Source organism: Anoplophora glabripennis, unplaced genomic scaffold (genome assembly GCF_000390285.2).
Source record: "Anoplophora glabripennis isolate ALB-LARVAE unplaced genomic scaffold, Agla_2.0 scaffold572, whole genome shotgun sequence".
NCBI lineage: Eukaryota > Metazoa > Arthropoda > Insecta > Coleoptera > Cerambycidae > Anoplophora > Anoplophora glabripennis.
The window spans coordinates 68,578-87,271 of record NW_019416660.1 but is presented as its reverse complement, the minus strand read 5'-3'; the positions used below and the strand labels follow the sequence as shown (position 1 = coordinate 87,271).

General features: G+C 32.6%; 1 protein-coding gene across 3 annotated transcripts in view; it reads left to right on the top strand.

Annotated features, from left to right (window-relative positions):
* The window catches only part of LOC108913214 (signal-induced proliferation-associated 1-like protein 1), a 157,881-nt gene that overhangs the window by 100,339 nt on the left and 38,848 nt on the right, over positions 1-18,694 (top strand). For 2 of the 3 annotated variants that reach the window (XM_023455180.1, XM_023455179.1), the window contains one exon: positions 10,846-11,986. In XM_023455180.1, coding sequence (XP_023310948.1) covers positions 10,855-11,986 — 1,132 coding nt within the window. In that variant the 5' untranslated portion in view covers positions 10,846-10,854. Of the gene's footprint in view, positions 1-6,286; positions 6,339-10,845; positions 11,987-18,694 lie in introns of those variants that run through there. The other variant, XM_023455181.1, reaches the window with a different exon arrangement.

Sequence of the window (18,694 nt, the reverse complement as noted above, 5' to 3'; positions counted from 1 at the left end):
AAATAATAAAATTGCTTTAATTGCTCCGAGGGCATTCTAATTTTGGTAAAAAAAAACTTTAGAGTATAATAAAACAACACACCAAATTTCATGAAAATCGGTTGGATAGTTTTCGCAAAATAATTCTTTGAAAGAAATTTAGAAAAAAAATTTTCGAATTTTCAAAATGTTGCACAGCCTCAAATGAAGCATCTAGATACTTGAAACTCTTTTCACATATAAACGACCGCTTAATCTTTCAAATGGGTTTTGAAAAATTGAAAACGGTCGATTAGGACAGCCATAGTAAATTTTTAAAGTTAACACTTTTTTTATTTTTTAACAATTAGATTACATTTATCAATTTGCGATTTAGTTTTTTCAAAAATTATAATTTTAAAGTACTATTTTTTCTTAATTTTATCTGTATTTAACAAAAAACTAATTTCCAAATAAAACAATTTTTTTTTAATTTGTTTTAACAAAAGCTATTTAAATAATTTATTTATTTATTTATTTAGAAGTTACAATATCCAACGGGACAAAGTCCCAATTACAGGATAAGGTAAAGCAGAAAACCTTACCTAAATTTTAAAAGAAAAAGACAAAGACAAATAACAGACAAATAAAATAAGCTAACTAACATATACAAGATAAGGATTACATTTACTAGACAAACAATTTTTTTATGTCATTCATACAATGAAAAAATATATCAAGTCGATCTTCATACTTCTGGTAATTGGAAATCATTTGATATAGGGGAGATGCTGTTAGTAAATTGGTACGAGGTGCGGGTAATTGTAAAACGGAGTGAAATCTAGAATTAAGTCTAGGAACATGATATACAATCCTTGAGACTAACGAGTCTGCATTTAGCGTGTTATTTATGATTTTAAAAAGGAATATAATTGAAAACATAATTCGTCTACGACAGAGATTATTCAAATTAAAACAAGAAAGCAATAAATCTTGAGGTGTTGAGGAGGATAAAATCCATAACTAATAAAATGAATAGTCTTTAAAAATCTCCGTTGTACTTTCTCTAATTGAATATTATAAATATTATAAATGGGACTCCAAACAACCGATGCATATTCAAGTTTGCAACGCACAAATGCTACATTCAATATATTTAGAACCTTTATGTTCTGAAAGTCCTTAGAATTACGCAAAATAAAGCCTAAATTCTTATAAGCAGATTTGGTTTGCATCTTTCCGAGTACTTTAAAATTATAATTTTTGAAACAAAATTAAATTGCAAATTGTTAAATGTAATCTAATTGTTTAAAAATAAAAGAAAATAGTGTTAACTTTAAAAATTTATTGTGGCCATCCTAATCAACCGACTTCAATTTTTCGAAAACCATTTGAAAGGTTAAGCAGTCTTTTCTATGTGAAAACATTTTTAAAGTATCTAGATGCTCTATTTGAGGCTGTGGAACATTTTAAAAACTCGAAAATTGTTTTCAAAAGATTATTTTGCGAAAACTATCAAATCGATTTTAAAGAAATTTGGTGTGTTGTTTTATTATACTCTAAAGTTTTTTTTTTATTAAAATTAGAATGCCTTCGGAGCAATTAAAATATTTTAAAAAAATTATCCAAAAAACTTGACTATATTGCCTATTTTTCATCAATTATTGCTATTTTGCAACATCGGTAATAAATTTAAACATTTTTAACTTACAGTATATTGTGCATAATTCAATTTTAATCTTTTTTCCTCTTCAATATTCTTCCAAAATGCATAGGTTCCAAGATATAAGTAAAAAACTCAGATAAAATAGGCATTTTTTTAAATTTTTTAACATTTTTGCAATTTTTAAAATGTTCCGGACCTTGCCCAGATCTAGGAATCTACACTTTTATTATGTGAGTTGTACTGAAGTTATTCCATAAAAAATTAGCTTGCCTCCTCTTATATCTAGAATATTTCAGACGAGACTACTTCGATTTAATTTTTTTAAATATAAGCTTTGGGATTTTCGGGGGTGCCCTCTTTAAAAAAAAATAATGCCATTGTTGTAGCACCTCCGGTTATGCCGGAAGTCGCCATGTACTTGCTTAATTTAAATAGAATTTTTGCATATTTGGATTCTACGCGTAATTTTAGGGGGACTTTTATCAAGCTTCCCTATATCTATCCCTAATGGTCTTCGAGATATTTCAATTCTTTCAAAAAAGTTTCTTTTCGATAGCCTAATAATTCAAAATTGCGTATTTTTTACATCGTGCAAGCTGAAGTAGTGATATTTGAAAGAAGAGATATCCTTTGTTAACGTCATTTTAAAAACTGTTTGTGGTGAAAATTTATTGTCGAATTTGCTTAAACTTTAAACCGCTAAAACTTGGTTTTTCTTAATGGAACACTCCGTATATTTAACCAAAAACTGTTGTAGAATTTTACCCTCTGTCTGTCCTTATTACACTTCCCTATGCCTATCTCTTAATTTTTCTGTTCTTGACGGTTTTTGTGATAAGTAATTAAAATGATCCAATTTCTTGCAGTTATCTTTCATTCTTGTCTATGTATATTGTAAAAATAAACAAGAGAAATAAAACGAGTACGGTTATGTATTAAAAACAATGTATAAATTGCAGCTAAATGTACTGCAACCAGGCCGACTTCAGTGCTCTATTTTATTTGAATTTCGCTCTTTCAGATTACTCCGTAACAATTTAAATTTGGAGAAATTGCGGTTAACATGATTCCAAACCGCGAATGATTTTATATCTATCATATTTATCTATTTAAGAATATTTTTACTCGGTATAATGATTCAAGATGGATAAATATCAATTAATTTGTCTCCATTTGTCATTTATTACACACGACATAATCAGGAAACAAAACAATGAGTTTATCTAATGGTGAGCAGGTTTTTGATTGATATCTATCTTATCATTAATCTTTCGAAGACGATTTACGAATCATCCTTGTATGCTCTTATAGCGACATCTAAACACTTTTTCAACCTTTGTAGAGGTAGCACCGACATTGGTCTGCTCGTAGGTATTTCCAATACCTGCAAAGAATGTGTCATGTATGAGTTAGGAGATTCGGTTCGCGCATTGAATTGAATGAGCGGATGAAACGCATGTTAGCGACGACGGAAATATTTCTTACCCTCTTTCAAACAATAAAAATTCCTCGCCGTAGTAAGTGCTGGAATTTTTTAATACAGGGCGGCTCACGTGAATTCAAGACGGCTTTTATATCTTCTGACAATGATAGACTAACAAGTTCGCATAACTTGTAATGTATAAATTAACTTGTACTTTTAATTAAGTGAGATTTGTTTCTACCAATAAGTTTATACGGAAGAAAAGAAATGTAGTTATCTTAAAAATGTCATAATATCCTACCTATAAATAGCAAGTGCGTACATAATTAACACAAATAAAACTTAATAAATTATATTCATTTTAGATTTTGGTACATATTTAGAACACAATTTCAGTTATTCTTCAACTTAATCTTATTGCATGTTCTCTTTTTTTTCTTAAATAGGACACCTCGGGACACACCTGTGGCGTAACTCATAATTTTGTCAATAATAATGTTATGACTTTCAGAATCTCGTTAAAATAAACAAAAAATACAAGATTAATGTTTTTTCATAAACCCCATAGTTTCGAAGACACTGGGTGTTACAATTAAATATATTTAATGTAACTTGATACGAGTAATAATAAATGTTTCACTTGCCAGAAAGTAATGGCCACTTATGGATAAAATTTAATAAAATCAACAATAATCAGGAGCAAAATTTTCATCCAATTTAAATCAGTGATATATCTTTACAATGTAGAAGATTACTCATTGTCAATGATATATCTCAGCAAACTTAAGGTACAAATTTTGCCAGCCATATTTGAGTTACATTTTTTTTGGAGCCATGTCCCTCGCTATTTCTCAAATAATTAAAAAATTCTACAGCAATGACTTTTCTGAACTTTTGATGATTATCTACATTGTATTTAAGATTTTATATTGTACAAACAAATTAAATAAATTTTCCTGTCCTATCTCACGAAGTAAAATAATGTTCTTCGATACCAAAAAACTAGGTATGCAAAAGATATCTAACCTCACAAACAAGATTTCTGACCGATGGTATTGCGGGAAACAACTACTCTACGAACTACATGCCTCAATAAACATTGAATTGTACCAGTAATATTTATATATATATTTTTAACTTCAACACCTGTATGTTGAAAATAATCTCTAATTTTGAATAGGATTAAGAAAACAATCATATATTTCAAATCTGGTACAATTCGCACATGTTAAATTTGAACAAACACTAAACTAACACTGTCGTCGGAATTAGGAGGGAAGTTAAAAGTATATACAGGGTGGTCACTTTTAAGGTGTATCTCCTAAACTAGAAGTTATACTGTGTCGGTAAAATAATAAAAAAATATATTTTAATTAACTATTTTCATGCCCATTCGAATTATGAAAAGAAATTGGAGATAAAATGCATCGTTCCTGAAATAAGCTGAAAAAACTGAAAACTTGACTTTTCTTATTTCTTCCATATCTTTTTTATAATTAAAAGTATTAAAGTAATGGAAAATCGGTATGTATACATAAGGTGAAATGCTTTATCTTAAGGTTAAAATATCTTCCAGCTATGCTAGATCCTTATGTTTTCATAACCTGCTTTTCATTTTGTTATGGATGCCATATTGGATTTTTGCACCACTAAATAAAGCATTAAATTTCGAATTCAACGATGTACAATACTTAGGTGAAAATATTTTATCAAAGACAAAAAAGCGTCAATTTTATGATTTATTTAATTCGATCGTAGTAGCCATGAAAAACAAATGAAAATTTTGACATTCTACTTCGGGTGTCGAATGCGATTAATTCCAAGAAAGTGACGCAGGGGTCTTTTTGGAATTCTATATCAACAAATTTCGCACGGACTGTACTTACTATAAAAAGTCTAAAAACCAACTCAGGTTAAGCAAACGTAAGTGAAAATGTAAAGTTTTCATCAATTTGCGTTTATTTCAAATACGTGGAGAAATTATTCTTGTATCTTGCTTGTATCTAATTACCTACTTATACATCTCTAATTGTTGAGAAATTAGATAAAAATAAGTGGTTATTAGGTATGATTTGTTACAGATGTGCCTTCAATTTTGACATAACTACTAGAAAAACTTATAACTTCAAATATCACATATTTAGGACAGAGTTCCATCATTTTTTATTTATATTCAAGACGAGCAGTATGCAATATTTACGATTTATAAAGAATTTAAATTGCTAGAAAGTGTATCTTTGCTTGATGAGAACTATTTTTTTTTGTGTTCTTCTACATACCTTCCTGATACTGAAATACATTTTTCTCTAGGGAATAGGCAGTTTGTTAATTTTATCTTGGTAAAAAAAATAATAATCTTAGTAACCATTCGTGATGCTTCTTGGTCAGTATTTATGGCTTTGGTTGTATGGTCAATATTGTTCGTTTGATAAACACAGGTTTAGAGAGACTAGATTCTCCGAATTGTACTTGAAAACTCTTCAAAATATCTTCTTGGTTTTACATCTTAGTTAGCAAGGAATTGTATTTCCTCGTGGTACTGTTAAATGCTCCCGAATCTACAGAGCCTATATATACTGTAATTTCTGTGATTAAGTTGATGTTTTTGGAATCGGTAAGAGAGTAAAAGCGCTGAAGTCTTATATTTTCTACTCAATAATTAGTCCCAGTACCTTTCTTAGGTAATGGTGAACGTTTAAAATTCCCCCATAGGTTCATTGATATAATTTGTTGAATGTAGAATTGGTCTGTGACTATATTAGAAGACCTTATCAGTAATCTCTGACAAATCTACGCGGCGTATTGTTTCAGATAAAAGCAAATCGCGTCGCTATATCAGTACCTATATTAAAAATCGCCACTTTATATTGATTTCCTTAAAGTACATGAACTGCTACAATGAGTCACACGGTACTGACAAGGAGATAACAATGTGCGATATTTCGTGCAGTTCGTCCGATATATCGCCAAAGTACCCAGTTGTGTTTGGAAGTTTGACTAGGGAATATCCTGTTTGAGAATGAAAATGATAAATCTGTGCTGTTGCTGCTGCCCGGTGAGTAACTTTGAGGATGAGACTGTTACTACAAAAACGCCCACTGGTACGAACGTCCTGTTAAATATAGATTCGCGTTATGTTGACCGTGGCTCACTATTTAGTGACAGAGTTCTCATACTTCGGCAAATTTAGACTCGTCGAAAACACTGTTTTCAATTTGATTAACGTATTGAAACAAGTAGGAACAATTTGCAGTTGGAGTTGAAAAACTACCCCATGTGTTTGGACTTAAGGTATGAAATATAATTTTTTTAATGTATAAGTATCTATATTTAAATGTGGGGACAATAATCCTATTTCGTGATTATCAGAACATAGTTTAGGAATTTTGAATTAACGTTTGGTACAAGTAGAAGTATCCAAATCCAAAACAGATTGTATAAGTTATTGTTGAAAAACCTATCTTACCTTCTATGGAAACTACGAACCAGTCATTCATCATTTATTAAGCGTACAGTGAGGCCCACTATGAACCAGAACAGTCTTGTCACTTTTTTAGAGAACGCGAAGACAGTGGTGTAACAAGTTTTTTTTTCATATTTTGGTTCATAAAAAATGTCGAGTCCTTGTTCTCAGAGCAGTAGTGTACAGTATGTCAAGCAAAACTTTTTATAATTTTCTTGAAATAGAGTCCCAAAACAATGGCCAAAAACTAAGCATACAGTTATACTGGGTTATCCAAAAGTCCCCGTACGGCAGAAAAACTTTCAAAGCATTTTGGGAAAAATGTTTCAGACAAAAGTGTAAGGATTTTTCCCAGGCTATCTGATGGTGACTTTGGATTTGATTTTGCCCTTCAAGGTCATTTGAAGGTCAAGTTAAGTTTATTAAATGGAAACCCCTATTTTTATTAAGGATTTGGAAAGGGCAGGAAATTTTACGTCCAACGATGGTCTTCACCATGACTTTGACAATGACCTTCAAGGTCAAATGTGGGTCGACTCTCAAAAATCCCGGTACGGTAGAACTTTCGAAGAATGAACTTTGTGAAAAAATGTTCCAGACAAAAGTGTAAGGATTTTTCTTTGGTTATCTGATGGTGACCTTGGATTTCACCTTGACTTTAACCTTCAAGGTCATTTGAAGGTCAAGTTAATTTTTTAAATAGGAACCCCTATTTTTTATTGCGGATTTGGAAGGGGCAGGGAATTTTACGTTTAACTATGACCTTGACCAATTCCTTGACCATGACTTTCAAGGTCAAATTAACCTAACGTTGACATCTTTGGACGTGGAATTTCTTGCTTTTTCCAAATCCACAATAAAAAATAGGGGTTTCCATTTAAAAAACTTAACTTGACCTTCAAATGACCTTGAAGGGCAAAGTCAACGTCAAATCCAAGGTCACCATCAGATACCCAGGGAAAAATGCTTACATTTTTGTCTGAAACATTTTCCCCAAAATGCTTTCTTCGAAAGTTTTTCTGCCGTACCGGGACTTTTGGATAACCCTGTATGTATTGAAAACCGGCAAAAAATGTATTTTGTTTCAGTTAAATTCTACCAATATGGAAAATTGTCAACATCATAGCTCTTGTTGCACTCTTTTGATTATATCTTACTATTTATAAGATATAGATTCATCAAATCACTGTAACCGTAAAAGTGTTCTAAATCTAATGTTCTATTAATAAAAAACATAAAAAATCAGTTTATTTCGACACTTGTGGCGATAATTTATTTGACCTGATGCAAAAAATGCTGATGCTTTAGTATAGTTCATAACTTTTATATTTAACAATTTTTTCTCCAAAGATAGCATCTGTAGGTGAGGTGCAAAATATAGAAAATACTCGGTACATCCTTTTTCTCTTCCCATTCACAGTTGTTAGTTGCTCCCATATTAAAGGGAAGAATGTATTACTGACAAAAAAAATAAGTTATTAGAACAGTTGTCTTTCAAGGAAACACAAATAATGTTGACTGTGTCTTGTCATGATTGTTTGTCTGACGTTAGTGAAGCTGTATATTGTCCTTTAAGTAGTTAGGTAAACGTAATAAAGCAAGACCATAAGAACTGTATATTTTCAAGATTAAATGAAAAATAATAATTTCCTGAGCTGCCATCTACAATACAAATTTTAAATGTTACTCTGGTTGTTATGAAAACGGTCATCGTTTGTGCAGATGACGTGATGGAAATAGTTTTGTTAATTGGTGTAATTATAAGATATTGCTTTGTTAATTGAGGTTACTCGTACCACACACATGCTTGGTAAATAAAAATTTTCTGTGGTACCAAGTATTTTAATTCACATTATTCACATTATCTCGATTATTTCTAACGTGTATGACGGTCTGTGAATGCATTTTACCGTTATGTGAATCACGATCAATTTGTGAAATAGGGTTCCTCAAATTCACTGTGGGCGAACCTCTGTGGCATGCTTACTTGTTTTAAAGGGGGCATTTATATGCGAAATTTTTTGTCCAGCTTTTTAGAAAAACTAAGCAAGTTAGAAACAAATATCTCTTCACTGTACCAGTTATATAAATTTTCTTCCGGGTATAAGACAACCGATAATACGTTGAAAATAAGGGAAAAAGCATATTTTTAACTCGTATCTCACGTTTCCTGAATTTTGTACACCTGTTGAACATACAGCTGGAAAAAAATAGGAAAGATACATTTTCTGATGTTTACATGTTCTCCGTGATCTTTCAGTGTGAAAAATTAATGCTCTAGTTTAGCATTACGCTTAGTCACTTCCTGGATGGATATACTTGTTTTATCATTGTCTTACTAAAAGTGCGATTTCTCGTCTATAGCGCCAACCTTAATACTAAGTGAAATCAGAGTATCATAATCGTTACGTAGAAATCGTTTCCAATAAAAAAGAATAATGCAATGGTAAATATAATGCTTATTAATAGTGATGATACCCTCACAATTTTTTTATTTACATATATCTGATCTGAAAAATGAAGTGAGCGTCTATTGTTTATCGATCAACATTTTGATGCAATAATTTTTAGTGTTCTGTGGAGATTCTTTCACCTTCCAAGGATTATTACTTACTGCGATTTCAATGCATTTTTAAATGTTTCAGTACATTTATTATTTCGACCTGAATGACGTTATCCATATTTAAATAAAATCGGGTCACAACATTACTGAATCTAGTAAACCTTCATTGAGTGATATACCTACCATAGATTATAAAGCAAGAGTGTCGTGTTTCACATCGTAAAAGTGCAATTATAAATGCCTTTTAAGTTTAAAGTATACAAAATGTATAATTTAGGACTCCAAATTTAATACAAAGAGACCATTTTTTTAAAGCAAACACCTTTGGTGGTATAACTAGTCTCAAATCGAAGGACCCAATTACATTAAAAAGTGATCTCGGTCAAAACTGGAAATTGGTTGTGCTCCATCACCGTTTCTGAGGATAACAGTCACAGGGATCGAAAAACAGGCATGTGCAGCTTTTGGACATGTAGATTTGGCCACTGATATATAAAAAGCGTGTTCACCTGCTTGGAGGGTGACTTTTGGCGCATTTGAGTGGGTGGAGAGGATCGAGATAGCGGGACATTATTTTTGTGAGGTCTACATCCTCAGAAACGAGAATGAAGGAGAACGGGTCGGTGGAACAGATCAGAGACACATGTAACCTCTTTTGGAGTTGGTTCTTGGCCATTGGGATGGGTGGAGGGATATTGGGATTGCGTATATGGTATGAAAATGTGTTCATGGGCTTTATCTCATTTGAAAATGATTGATGAAGTTAGATGTGACCGGTAGATAGGTTAAATATGCGTTTATCCCTTCTGAGCAGTTATTGGCGTTACAGTACATGGGCTTTACCTTCCTTGCAAGTGGGTGACATAACTATCCGCATTCTGTTTTTACTCCATATACACACGTGTCTGAAATGCTAAAAAAAAGTGGAAAAAATAGACAAACAAACTGCCGGGGATTTTATGTTCCGAACTGTATTCCAGGGGCTAAAAATAACTCGTATCCACAGCAATTTTCAATTTTTACCGAGACCACTTTTTAATGTAACTAGTGCGTGGTCCTTTATTGCTGCCTTGGATGAAAATAAACCGATTAAGTTACGGTCTCGCAAAAATTACGGGCCTTAAACAAATTTTCCTTTTTTTTAACGTCTGTAACTTTTTTTTATGAAAACAAAACTGTATCACTCTACACATTAAGGAATAAAAGCTAGTTGAATTTGAAAAAGTGACTTACGTTTTTTTTTAAACTGCATTTTCAGTGATTTTAACACGAACATTTTTTTTGTGTAAAATGAAATTTCACATTACGATATACACTGTAAAAAAACTACGTTCAAAAATATATGTAATATAAATAAATAAATAAATTTGATTATTTGAACTGTTTTAATCTATTTTCAAGAGTAATAAATGTTTTTTGTTTATTTTAATATGTATTTAAACAGACTGTATTGAGAATTTTTATTTTGTTGTTGTTTATATCAATTTGTACTTAAAATTCTGATATCATTAAAAAGTGTGACCTGAAGATGGGGTGCATGTTGTACACCCTGAAACTACTAGCCAAATTTTATTAATAAAAAATTTTATTTTATTAGTATTTTAGATTTTAGTATTTTAGATTTTCTTTCCGAAAACCTAAAAAAATATATAATTTCAGATTCGAATTCTGGGGAAGACATACCCCTAAAAAACTAACCTTCTTGAAGTTACATCCTGTATATAAAATTGTATGCTGCAGATTGAAATTAATATATATTTTTTTTGTTGCAGCGTGATGGGATGATCGGATTGCAAGAATGCGGACCCGCGCCGCCTAGAGCGCCCCTGTCCGCCACGAACCGTATCCGGGAACGCACCGCTCTTGCTGTGGACTACTACAACACTCATGTGCACCGGGCCTGGGCTAACGCAGGACTCGCTGCCAACAGATCTAGCTTTAATGACCGCCACCATCATCACTCCACGCCTAGGAGACCCCAACATTTACCTCCAGAGCACCTCTGCAGAAGCAACTCCAGCTTAGAGTTGCTGGACCACAACAATCGACCGTCCAACTCGAACTCCCCTACATTGAAGAGGGAGTACGGCAGTCACGGGTCCATAGACGTTATAGACAGACCCTCAGGAGCTGTTGGCAACAATGAGTTCTTCAAGATGCTTCAGGATTATCGTCCTGCAGGCTTAGCCGGAACGGATCAGCGATCTCCTGGTCCTTCTGAATATCTCAGGGCTAAAGTAGACGGTTCTGTGGAGAAGTACTATATAGAGGAGGCCGGTTCTGGGCATCATCTTCCCCAGAGCCCTAAGCTCAGAAACAAATTAAAAAAGCACTTCTGGACCAACGGTAACGTGCCTGGCAACGCTGGCACCAAGAATCCAAGGCAAACAATGGATGATTCTGCGGTTAGTCACTCCTCCAGTTCAGCAAGTCTCACTGCAGAGGCTGAAGAGATAGCAAGACGTAGAGCCTTCGCGCATTATGACTGCCAGTCGCTTACAACAAATCTGAACTATACCGTGCGCTTAAGAAGAAACCTTCTTGCTAAACGGAGGAATACTGCCACAGGGGCATCAGCCGCATCTATGCTAGTCAGGTCGTCCACTCCCGATGGGGAAAATGAGGACGACTGTGGTGACGGTCAGAGCAACGACTTGGTGGAGAGCTGTCCCTTTTTCCGAAACGAGATTGGCGGAGAAGAGGAGAGGATTGTGAGTCTGTCTAGGTTGCAAAACGGGCACAATAGGAAACCTTTGCATAGACCGCCGCTGGCGTATGGTGTTGCTGTGCTGGAGTTTCCTCCCGGGGAGACGCATTGGAGGCATTCGACGTGTCCATACCAGAGGTTCCCCAGGCCGATAGAGAATGTGGATCAGGGTGCGCTGTATTATCGAAAGTACTTTTCAGGACAAGGTAAACTATTTATTTATATTTGTATATTATTAGATTATAGCAGAAACTATAGTACGATCGTATTCGATGCAAAGTAGAGCAAAAAATTGTCGGCCTTTTATCAAAGGAAAATCGTGTCATCATTTTTAGGAAGCGTAAGATGAACCATTTCAAATTTAAAATGAAATTGAATGTAAAATCTGAAATACCGCTGCAACGCACTGTGTTCTGGTACTAGCTGTAGTCGGCCAGGTGCATCGAGTGTACGAAGTGGTCGGTTATACGTCAAATACTAACTTGGCGAGCTTGATCGTAAAGCAGTGAACAATAAACAGTGGCGCGTACAGAGGTGAAATGTAGTACATATATGTGGAATTTAAATAACGAATTGGATTTATAATAAATTACATTTAAAACAAATAGTTTATGAGAATAAAGGGATTTTTGTAGGAACAGGGTTTCAGACGTGAACTGATCCCTTCATCGCACCCCATTACGATTCTTTTTTTTATAAGGAGAACGAAGTTTGAAAGCAAAAACCTTGTATAACAGATATACTTACTATAAATATTTACAGAATAAAAACAAAATATAAATCCTATGACATGATTCTATCAAATGAAAACACTAACAACAATTCTCTATCAATCTCAACAAAATAAGTTATTTTTCTATCAAACAAGAAATATTAACAAATTATAAACAAAATATAAATTCTATGATTTATATACTTTACGCCGAACTGTATTTTTCTCATCTTCATTTAATATTAATTTCTTCTTTCCACCCCCATTTTTAGGTTTCTTAACGTCTCCTTCATTTTTCTTCTTTCTTAAAATTTTGAAAACAGATGATTCGCTTACTACAGTATATCTAGAACACATTTCCACCAAACCAGTCTTCAGTTTCATGGGATGATCCTTTTCTAAAGCGTTATAGACATTTAATATTATCGTTTTTTCTCTGTAACTTATACAGATTTTTTTGTACCCACAGCAGTACATCCGGCTTGCGAACATCGAGGCACCACCTCCATTTCTCCATATAACGACAACAGAGCAATAATAATACAAAAACCTTCACTTCACTAGCACAGAAAATATAATAGCATTCACGATTCACAAACAACAGCCCGAAACACACACACAGCACATAAATAAAACACTAAAAACATTTTTGTTAATGAGTACAAAAAATATGATTTCACTCACAAATTCTCAAATAATAGCGCGAAACACACATACAGCCCGAACGAAATATAATTGCACTTATAACAGTTATAACCTCACAAATATCGCGCGCGAGAAACACGCAGCACCAATACAACCGAAACGAAACTGACCACGCCGGGCCGGCACGCGCGCCGCCGCGGCAAACACAAGACACAAGTCATATGAGGGAGGATGAAGGGAGTAATAAATGTATTGTTGCCCTGCCGCCCAATGTGCGAAGGAGATGCCTTTGTTTTTCATTTTGTTCTTCATAAATATATAACTTTTAATCCATAATGCATAAATTATTCAATTTCCAAATTCCCCTAAAACGTGTTGCACTGATTCCCTTGACAGGCAATGATTTATTACTTTGCATCGAATATGATTCTACTATAGATAGATTAAGTACTCTCTATAAAATTTGAAGTACCTACGTGCTGTAGGGTGCTTTTCCCTTCGTGCGGATTTCTTCGTAAATTTTGAAATATGTACATTCTATACATTAAGTTTCAGACTCATGAGATGTGTATTTATAACTACTTCAAAGTACTGACCTTTCTAAAAATATGTTTAGACTGTCATAGGTTTACAAAGCAAGTCCATTTAATAATTTTAAAATAAATTACAGTACATTTTACATAGTTTTATACGTTTGCAGCTACATAATAAGAAATAGCTACATTTGCTGATAATTCTTCAGCAACCAAATACTGGTAAAAATTAAAGTGATATTTTGATAACAAACGGAACCTAGGTATATCATTTTTAGAGGATGATTTCTAAGCTTACATAGAAAACATCCATGACGAAAGAATTTCGGTGAAATTTGTAAAATAAATAAATAAAATATTGGTTGCCCTTCCTGAGATAACGAAATGGGTTTCAGATACTATATTTATATTTTTTCATCAATTGATATATGGTATCAGGAGCTTTCTTACTTTTTACAAAATTTTATGTTTTTACAGCTATGAAGTTTAGTATCAAATTAAAACTACTATTTAAAATTACGAAAAAATGTAATTTTGTAAAATGCAAAAAACTGGTTATATCTATTAATTGTTGCCTATTGTGCATGCTGCTAGTGGTAGTATAAAACAAGCTCGTGTTAGGTGCAAAAGCAAGCAATGTCTCGGCTGGAGTATCTGATTTCATTGAGTGATAAGACTACTGCCTTCAGGTATTTACGTGCTTACAATCAAACGAATACAATGAAATGTCATGTATGGAAGTCTCGTCTTTGTATCCGTATAATCTAAAGCTCACATTGGTGCTCAACCCAATTCTATTTAGGTTCCATTTAGATGCTTGTTCAGTTGTCCATCTCCGGTAAAATACTCTAAGACAATTCGAATGTTGTTTCTGCTTAGCGATTTGTGTTAGCCCATGGACTGCTTGACCTTCCTTTAGCCGCTGTTTGATCCGGTCAATCGTCAATCTTGTTAAATGTCATTATATCTATCCGTCGATCTCGGGGCGAGTAGTTATTTTAATATTTATTTCACTAATTTCTCCTAACTTTTTTCGTTATCAAAATTTTCTATTTGGACTTATAAATCATCCCCAAAAACGGCATTGGCTCTACGCTTCATTTTCAAAATATGACAATGTTAATTTTCTACAGCAACCACTTACAAAAAGAGCTAACCTCAATAAATCATGAAGGATAAGCAAAATCTATAGATAATCCATAAGTACTTCATGATGGTAACAAAAAAGGGGAAAAACATCCTGGGTATGTGAAATTCAATTAAGGTTTCACCCTAAAAGAGAACAGTTTTTGCGCAGGCCCATGCGATTAGTTATCCACATGTTTACTTATACTTTTAATTCAGGTCATTGCCTATATTTGAGGTACAATAGAGAATTCGATATTTATTCCATTTCGTGTTATGCCACTCTTGTTATACATACTTGTTATAAAAAGAAGTAACAATGATGGTTTTTCATTGAGCGACCAATAAATTTGAAAATTGAATGTTTATTTCTGCCCCGAAAAAGGAATTTTGATAATCAAAAGTTATTTTAAACTCAGTACGCATATTTCATGAGGCTAATATTTTATGTTCCTTACTCGTATGATTCAATTTGTTTTTCTTTCACAATATTGTCAATTGACAAATTATTATTGTTTTGGCCTCGACATTACATATATGGCAATGTAATGCAAAATACTTTTTTACCAATTTAAAAAACATTTTATTCGGCAAGGTCATATGTCGCATTCCCAAAAATATTTTAGTCATTTATGTCAGAGATTACGCAGTTATATGTGAATTTATCTCCATTGCATATCGTGTTACCAAAATAAACGAGAGAAAGTTGGTACCTTCATATTTTTTTTCTTTACAAATGGGACATTAACGCGACAAGATAATTGCGATACTTACTGTAATTAGCTCGGTAATTAGTATAATTGTTAACTGTAAAAACTTGTATTTAACACTTTTTTATATTTAGCAATAGATTATTATTTATTTAAAGAGTTTATGACGTGGCTATAATATCTTATTCTGCTGTTTTCTGTATTTCGTCAAGATAGGAACCAATGAAATTATATTATGATTGGAAAATAAATAGTACAGTCATTGAAGCTGAAAATCAGCTGTACCTAACCTCCGAATTCTTTGAAACTGCATGGATTTGCATGAAAATTAAGAATAAGGCTCATCTTAGGCTCAAGTTCAAAAGTGACATAAGCCCGATTGACACTTTCTGTTTTTTAGGGGTAAAAACTACTTCTAAGTGAAAAAAGAAAAAATTAAGTTTTAAACATTTCATTGATAAAAATCGTGCTCAAGCACAAATATTAAATAATGTTCCATGTTCTTGAACATGTTTTATGATATATTTGATCTTTTCGACCCTTTATTTCACTCTAAAAAAGTACCCTTATGAAAAAAATAATGATAAAAAATTACTTTTTAATGATTTGGAATGATTAAATCGTGCAATTATTTAAAATAAAAGTTACCTTATAGCTAATAAAATAATTTTTCCCTTTCAACCCCTAAAAACCACCCCTGTATTGACAAAAATGATAAAAAATTACTTTTTAAAAGCTTACATTATTCAAAAAATACGCATTTTAAACCTGTCTAACTAACTTCAGGCTCGTATGAAAAACACTAAAACAAAATTAATTGTAAAGAGTCTTCGATTAATTTTAATTATGATGGAAATGGTACAGCATTTACTGCTCATTTTTCCTTAAAAAATATGAGCAACCCATCTGTTTTTGACAATAACTCCTTCAATTTTGCTCTAATTAACTTTTATAAGTCATTTTGTAGGTCTTTTTGAGTACTACAAAAAACTCCTGGAGCGTTATATACGTAAAATTAATTCGTTTTCCGTTATTTGACGTTGAATACATCGATTCGAGTATTCCCCCCAAAACAAGTCTCCTTCCACTAACCATATTTCGCTTTGTATAGGACGTACAACACTTTTTAAAAAACAATTTTCTTTGTTTATTTATAAGCTATATTTTTGTTCATTACATTTTTGTTCATTCGCGAAAAATACTTTGAAAAAATGTTTTCAGTCGCGAATAACTAAAAAAACTATTGATTTCTCGAAAATATTCTTCGAATATTTTTCCAGCGTTATTTTTGAAAAAAAATTTCCACCCTCGAGAAGGGGTGTTAACCCCAACAGGGTGGAAGCTTCAATCGGCGCTATGTCACTAATGTTCATCGACCTTTTCTCTAACTATCTGCCAAATTTCAAGTCGATCGGTTCAGTTTCAAAGAATTCGGAGGTGAAAAGCTTCAATGACTGTACTAAAAAGCGTTTTTCACTAGGTAATGGTAATAAATAAAATCTAATTTAAACAAATATTACCGAGCGAAGAAGAAAATGTAAGAATTGTGTAATGTTATATTCAATTTTTTGAAATTGGATTTCATTTGTGATTGTGAGGCCTCAAATGGAGGGCTGTCGGAGAAAAATAATATAACAGTGTCGCATATGCGATGTTCAATTTTTTTATTCAGATATATAATTTTGAAACCTTAGAATCTGTTTGCAACTTTTATAATAGGAGCCTTTTCCTAATGTCAAAACTAAAAAAAAATGGGGAGGTCAGTTACCTACAATTTCATGGTGGGGAGACCGAAGTTATATTTCGGCTTTGTATCATAGTAGACATAGTACATAAATTTAAAAACTACATTACCAGGGTCTTAACCAGGAATTTATCAAAGGGGGAAGATATACATTTAATTTTATTTACATAGATTCATGTAATTAAAAAAAGTCCAAGTTTAGGGGGAGACCGTGGTACCATCCTTTCCCCCTTGGCTGTGGCCATCTGCATTATATTTAAATATTTCAGTTAATTTCATAATCAGTGACTTTTCATAAATTGATAATAGATAAGCGTTTGACACAGGTGACAATAAAATAAGAAGAATTTTGGTGCCAGGAAAATACGCGATACCTAGTATGATTTAATTTTAAATGTTTCACAACACTTTTTGGGATTTCCAAGGTGGAAAGTTAAATAAATTATTATTCTATCAGCTATTTTAAAATTAAAAATAATTACGTTAGTGCAATAAAATGAAACTGTTTTATTTTTAAAAATAAATATATTTAATAAATAAAATTTAACTTTTTAATGCAAATACCTAAGGACAGAAAACACAATTACTATACTCATAGACATGTAAACCTAACATTTCTAATGCACTTAGTCTCATAACTTCTTCCATCTTGTTCTCACGAGTACATCATACCCAATTTTTTACTGGATGCGGTCTTCAAGGTGATCTAATTTTCATATACTTAACCGTATTTAACTCGAAGACCGCCAGTACCCCCAGGGTCGAATTCCACAGCAAGAATACCGAGAATGCTCGCCGATTCAGCAGCCGTATAAATATAAATTAACTGTTACGTTTGTGCCACTTGATTTTATCTTTATCTGTTCCGATAGGTCGATGGATTTCTTAATTAGTTATAGCAATTTGTGGTTCGTAACCGCATTTCCATATTTCCCAAGAATACAGGATGTTTATTTTATGTAAGGCAAATCGATTAGTTTTTAATTTGCAATTTTGAACGGATACTTTTAGATATTTGCAACTTGCACTTCGATTAGAGTTTATCAGATAAAAAGAGTTATAGGGATTTTTACGGCAATGAACGAGTATTTTAAAGCCAAACTGGAAAATATTTATTAAGTAGTTTTCTTAAGTAATGAATGACCATTTAGACCAAGCAAATTAAATTTTTACTCGAAAAAAGTCCTATCCGCGAGATTATTGTAAAATTGTCTAAAGGAACATAATACAAGACATCTCTCATCTCGTTAGTCAAAAACTCTTATTAGCTAACTTTTCTATTTAAACAAATAAGTGAGGAAAACAGTTTTTTCACTTTGCAGGGAAAACCATCAATTTTAGCGAAAAGTGACTCACAGACAGCTTATAGGGAGTAAAATTATCTACAAAATAAATAATTAATAAACAAAAAAGTTATTGCAAAAAAACAAGAAAAGTGCCCATTT